Here is a 6,558-nt window from a genome sequence, read left to right on the forward strand (position 1 = left end):
TGGGTATGACGCCCGAGGTGCCGCACCAATTCTGCAACACTGAATACGCTTCATAGAGTTGTGCCTAACATTTGCACAACTCTGAAAGGTGAGTGGGATTGCTTCATCTATCTTGTGTTCTATCTGCCCATTCACTTAATGGGCAGATAATTCGCTAGGAAGCGCCTCTCGTTTCTCTTCTTTCTTCTAGTACGACACCCAAGAAATGGACATTAACCCAAAAGTCTGGCACCATCTTCACAAACTTAACCAGTCAGATCTTTTTGATTTCTTTTTACTGTTTAGGTCAGAGCCCCGAATGTTAGAATAATGGATTTGACAGCTACACTACATGAGAACATTCAGTATCCTCCTAGGTGGTAATGGAATAAGCCACAAATAAGAGCACTCTACTGGGAGGACTGGGAATCTGGTCTTATTATTGATTGAGACGCCCGGATGTCACTTAGAATTTTGTCCGCACCATTGCCCCAACCTCAGCTTGTACTGCAGATGCAGCTGGGAGGATAGAGATGGATCAGCTTCTAACACAGTCTGGGAATGTCCACTATCTTCCTTCAGAAAATCCAGCCCTATGAGACGCACATCTAAGGTACATGGGATATATTATCATTGGATACATGCTGTGTTGGTTGAGGAACATTAGAGCATCTTTAGATACATTTTGAAGCACGGTAGCACTGGAGGATGTACTCACCACACTGGCCACTGGAGATTGAGGGTCTAGAAACGGAGGATTCATGCAAATTTATCAAACGTGTAACAAAGGATCCAGTGTTCATAAAAGATGGTGGTCACAGCTACCCCTAACCAGCACAGGTCACAGAGCATGTCTAGAATACTCTCAACGAAGTCAATGAGTCAGTGCCAGACTGAGTGGTGTCCTATAGTCCATGTGGCTGCTATTATGCATCTTTGTAAATGCTGAAATTGGAATTGAAATGAAATGGGATAAAAAAAAGTCAAAAAGTTGAAAAGGACGTTGGCTAAACTTGGGTTGTCCAGTTTACAGCTTGTGTAATGACTATAGGGGGCAGCATAATGTCAGTCTGTCCTTGAACGTTCCTAGGTTCCTATTGGAGATGGCGTGGAGTGGTGTGATGTCACCCTTTGGGTATAGTCAGGCTCCTGGATGAAGAGAATACAGTAAATTCTAGGATACAAGGCAAAGACTCTTAATAACGCCAAGGACAGTAGTTGTTCGGTATGGAAATTTAATGCACCACGTCAGATTGGATTATACTGGATACACAATGCAGATAATTGAAAATTCCAGTCAGCCACGCATTACATTTGGCTTAAGGCTTTGAATTATATTTTATAAGCAGGATCTCCATTATTCACAGAGATACAGATGAGCCTCCCGTACAAACATGTCTGTCCCCAGTCTGTCCTACAGGCATCGAGAACATAGTAGTTTTGTTTTTCCTTTTGGTCAATAGAACAAGACAGTGCTCCCCTATGTGTATTTCTCCATCCACTGCTAAACTACAACTCCCAGCCCAGTAAGCCGGTGGTTGTGATTCTGCAATAGATGGAAGACCAAAAGTTGGAGACCACTGTTGAAGAAAATGTTTAAAAAATTCTAGAAGCCCACCCAAAGCCATAACTTGTACCCATTCATTCCCTACATATGTGGCTTCTAAGACCTTCTTATACATATTCCAGATTTGTCCAGATTCCAGGATCTGTATGTAGCTTGCAGGTACAGTGGGTGGACTCCTATTAGAATGTTCATGTGTTTTATTCCAAGGAATCATCCTCACAGTGATATGCGGGAGGTAGAGAGATGGGCGGTAATGCAGTCGTCTCATTCACCCTGTTCCCCTGGAAAATATACAGAACAATCAATTATTAATCGATCAATAATTTGTAGAAAAAGCTTAATAATACTAACAATACAAAAATACTGCTGATATCAACAAGAAATTTTGCAAGGGAAGCCCCTAAGGGCCCTATTCCACAGTAAAGATAATCAGCCGGATCGGCCCCATTTGGCCCGATTCGGCCGATTATCGTTCTATGAAATAGAGAGAACGATCAGCCGATGATCGTGTCATCGGCTGATCGTTCATTTAGGGCCAGACCTTAAATCATCGTTCCCCCACCGCGCATCGCTACGGTTGAATAGCGTTGTGCGGCGGGCGACCGACGATTTGACAAGCAGCAGCATCATACATTACCTGTCCAGGCTTCTTCTCCGTGCTGTCTTCATCCCCAGGTCCCGCGCGCTCTATCTTCAGAATGGCCGGTCAGCTGACGGAGCGCTCAGCCAATCACAGGCCGGGACCGCCGCGTCCTGTGATTGGCTGAGTGTGGCCTGTCAGCTGATCGGCCATTCTGAAGATAGAGCGCGCGGGACCCGGGGATAAAGACAGCGCGGAAAAGAGGCCTGGACAGGTAATGTATAATGCTGCAAGGGCAACGATGTCCCTGCAGCCCTCGCTCAACCATCATTGGGCTGTGGAATAGGCCCAGTAAACGAGGGGCGATCTAGCAGATCGCCGCTCGTTTACATTGTTGATCGGGCCCTCCTCGGCTCGTGGAATAGGACCCTAACTCTTCTTTCACTGCAGATGGAAGGGGAAATAGATTCAGGAATGTAGAATTTCAGCATGCTCATTCCTTTGTTCTCCTAGTTCTCTGGCAACAACTTATTTTTCCCCTTCCCACCGAAATAAAGATGCAAACTTATGGTGAATTGAGGAAAGACAGCTTATGACTGGACACGTGTTCCCCCTGTTCTTCTTAGAGTAAGTTCACACTACGGAATCCGTGCAGAGAACTTCCCGCGGATTCTGCTGCTGGCTACCTCGCCCCCGCTTGAAGTTCCGACCATCCCATAGGCTCCATTGACACATCAATTCTTTGGGCGGATGGCGGAATCTTCCTAAGCATAGAATGGAGTCTATGGGACGGGTGGATTCCGTAGTGTGAACATACCCTTACACCAACCTCCTCTCGTTAGATCCTACATTGGCTGCCTAACTCCAAGAATCCAACTCAACACTCATACCAACCCACACTCTATGTCTTCTCTACCAATGGCAACCTTTCTCAGCCATCTACCCCAACAAGACTTCTCTCATTCTTACCCTCTCTTCAAGAACTTCCTCTCCTATCATGTCCATCTGACATTCTCCAATCCAACAAAACTTTAAATATTCACTGGAAACCCTCCTTGTGACAGGATTAGAACTAAGCTTAAAGAGATATGTCTCTCATTCAGCTGCTTGGATAACCTGCCAACTTCATAGGTTATGCTCACAGCCACTAGAAAAGAGCATCCCATTTTCTAAGCAGAAGCTCCGATTGATGGCAAGCCTGATTTTGATGATTTGGCAAAGTCGATTGTGAACTTATTGGCTGGCAGTCCAGCTTAGCCCTGCATTACATTGAGCATACTTGGTGTAATAGCATAAACCAATGATTCTTGAGACCTTTCTAAAAGACAATATAGTGAAACGCCAGGATAGTGTTACAGTAGATAGATGGTGCCATGATTTACAAAAGATACGTTATGGCTTTCTACATGTTCCACAAGGTTCTACAGATCTGTCTACTTTAGTAGATAGATGGTGCCATGATTTACAAAAGATACGTTATGGCTTTCTACATGTTCCACAAGGTTCTACAGATCTGTCTACTTTAACTTGGATGAATGGTAAAAAATATGGGAGTCAGAAGAGGATAACCTTTACAAACCAGATAAACCAACAGATAAACTTTACTCACCTCCCGATTCTCGACCACTGCAAGATGGGGAGCTTCCATGACGGCTTTCTGGGCCATTGCTCGTGTTTCATCATCCCAGTCTGCAGAATCAACGTTCAATACGGCCTCCATTATACTGCAAATGAAAACAGCATGACGTGGGTGGGAGAGAGCACTGTACAGCAATCATAACCTGACTCTTCTCCTTCTCCTACTGGTCCATAACATAATCACAACCTCCTATAAAATCAGCATCCCATACCCAAAAAGAAACCATAAACAGGGCGGAAGCCAGGGTTTTTTGTTTTGTTTTTAAGGTGTTTTTGAAGATGTTTTGTGGATATGCAGGTGAAGATGGCAAAGATTGCTCTGCTACTTGACCACAAATACAATGGGAGATCAGAAAACAGAGACATTAAGGCTACATCTTGGAAAGTACCAGGATTCTCAAGCACTTCGAAAACTTTTAATGAACTTTAAAGTGTTTAAAGCCCTGATACACGTATGAATAGGCTTACATTTCTTTTAAATCTTTTTGTTTGGACCTCTTCAGGGTTGGTGACAAATCTCTTGGTGCGTGGCTCAGGTATATCAGTGTGCACACATCCTCTGTATATACAGAGCTTTTATATCAAGTAGAACTTACCTGTCGGTTTCTTCCATCCCCAAGGCCCCGGTGACGTTATGAATATCCATTAAACTCCAGCAGGTGGCAATTGGTAAAGCGGGATAGTAAAACAGGAATCCAATACACATTTCATTTAGAGTACTAGGACCTCCCTGTAGAAACACTTTTTATTTATTATGAGCAGTGCCCCCTAGTGGTGAGTTTAATATAAATGTAACAATGTTTTTTGGCAAATAAGAACTATCTGAGAACATAATATTATGTACCCATAACATACAGTAATATACAAATATATACATGTCTTTATAAAAAATTAAAAAAACTTGCTTAGTTTAGCCACATTTATCTAATTTAAAGCAGTTTTCGGGACTAGATCAAGATGATCAATCCTTAGTTTGATGACTGGGAGTGTTGTCTCTTAGCCCTCAGCCAATCAGCGCAATGATGGTGCCCTGCATCCTGTTATTTGTTTACATAGATACAAGTCATGACCACCAACTATCGTGGTCCCTTCATTGTGCGAGTCCAGAAGGTCAGACCCCACCAATCAAACACTGATGGCCAATTCCAAGATAAACAAATTCGGGCAAGAAAGAAAGTATTGGGAAGCAAAATACCTATCATAATAAGACTTACGAAGGTGACACCCTCTCTATCCATTGTGTAGGATTCACATTCAACCATTATCTGATCTCCCTGAAAAGAAAAAAAACAAATCTACGGTTATGCTATAGACAGAACAGGGATCCATTCACAATACGGCTCATGTCACCAAGGAGAAAAAGAGTTGTTGATTCTCATCTGGATGGAAAATGGCCTCATTTGATTTGATTTTCTTTATTAACTTTAAAGACGTGGTTGCCCGGTAGAGCTTGGACCCTAAGGGGGGGGGGGGGGGGGGTGTCTGTGATGGGAAGTACAGCCATCAGCATTGGAAGGCAACCACATGGAATATATGTGTGTGTTAGTGCTGCTATACAAGAGACTGTTACTATTGTGTGACGACTGCCAAGTGTATGTGCCTCTCATCATAAGACGTAATAGGAGACAAGTCTATCCACAGCAGTTACATGATTATATATGTATATATACCCGCACCATTTTTACTGTAACTTCTCTTGGTAAATTTCTGACTTGCTGGAAACTGAAATCATATTTCTTGTCTTCGCCAAGGCTTCCTATTAACGTGCCATTTCTATAGAGAGATGAGATTATTCCAGTTACTCATAGTAGATAGATAATAATAGATGCTATCCTCCCCGTCCATCTACAAGTCTTTGGCTGCCTTATCCCCACAATCTTAGGGACAGGATGGATGTCCCTATTGGAGATGTAATGGCAGCCATATTGGTTGTCTCCAGGCAACCAGATCTCAATGCAGCGTCTAAAGCTTTATAGTTACTTTGCTTTCTATTTTAGAGAGAAACAGATCTTAGGTATAGATCACAAAGATTAGCAGAAGCCTCCATTGCTCTTACCTGTAATGCATTATCCGCAGCCCACGAGCAGTGAGATGTCCATGCAATAGAAATGTTTTGACTGTAAGGTCAGGAATGGGGTGACCCAACATCTATAGAAGACAGGAGACATCTTCAAAAGTGACTGCGGTGTCACCCCCTACCCCCCACCCCACCCACATGAGAGACAAGACCTTTTTAAGCCTGATCTTCTTGCTACCCTCTATTGTATGCCCCCCACCACCATTGACATCCATGTTACACAGCTGACGTCCATCTGCAGTGGCCAATTTTTGAGATAACTCCTATCTTGATCTCTAGAACCCCTCAGATGCCATGGCCAGAAGTGGATGTGGTATCTGAGATGTTAGAAAGGATCTTGGACCACTGTGACATGACTGTAGAGTGCCAAATAGTTGTCATACCAGCCAGGGGCCTAGCGAAGGTCTTTGTAGCTGTCATGTTAGCTCTTTCTTTACACCCTTACAGAAACAAGTGATGAAACCATTGCATATTAAAATCCCATAGTGAGACACAAGCTACCGACGCAGAGAACAAATTTCTTAAAGAAATTTTGGCCTCAATCGACTTCTTACAGGCAACAGGGGCAGGGGAGAGAGTAACAATGAAGTATTGCTTAACATTCCTCTTGCCTCCGATAGGCGGTGGTACCCGCTCCAGGACTCTCGCCAAAAGGCATTTCCCCTGAGTTGTGATGACGTCTTAGCTAATGGACAGCCCACCCCAGTCACTGACTGG

The 6,558-nt window shown here is 43.6% G+C and overlaps 1 protein-coding gene across 1 annotated transcript; it reads right to left on the reverse strand.

The window, feature by feature from the left end:
* Positions 1 to 1,598: 1,598 nt before the first annotated feature.
* On the reverse strand, positions 1,599 to 5,863 carry LOC138798396 (DBH-like monooxygenase protein 2). Its single transcript, XM_069978838.1, has 6 exons — positions 5,821 to 5,863; positions 5,441 to 5,537; positions 4,979 to 5,038; positions 4,361 to 4,494; positions 3,736 to 3,850; positions 1,599 to 1,827 (listed from the first exon to the last, which is right to left on the reverse strand). Exons 1-6 carry the CDS (start codon positions 5,829 to 5,831, stop codon positions 1,744 to 1,746), a joined length of 501 nt encoding a protein of 166 aa, XP_069834939.1. The 5' UTR covers positions 5,832 to 5,863; the 3' UTR covers positions 1,599 to 1,743.
* Positions 5,864 to 6,558: the final 695 nt, after the last annotated feature.

This window comes from Dendropsophus ebraccatus, chromosome 8 (assembly GCF_027789765.1).
Source record: "Dendropsophus ebraccatus isolate aDenEbr1 chromosome 8, aDenEbr1.pat, whole genome shotgun sequence".
In the NCBI taxonomy this organism is placed as follows: Eukaryota; Metazoa; Chordata; class Amphibia; order Anura; family Hylidae; genus Dendropsophus; species Dendropsophus ebraccatus.

Coding starts and splice junctions, on each gene's coding strand:
- LOC138798396 (XM_069978838.1), bottom strand. Junction 4,495..4,978: donor ATAGAGAGGGTGTCACCTTC/GTAAGTCTTATT, acceptor GTGTTTCTACAG/GGAGGTCCTAGTACTCTAAA. Junction 3,851..4,360: donor GGGATGGAAGAAACCGACAG/GTAAGTTCTACT, acceptor TTTCATTTGCAG/TATAATGGAGGCCGTATTGA.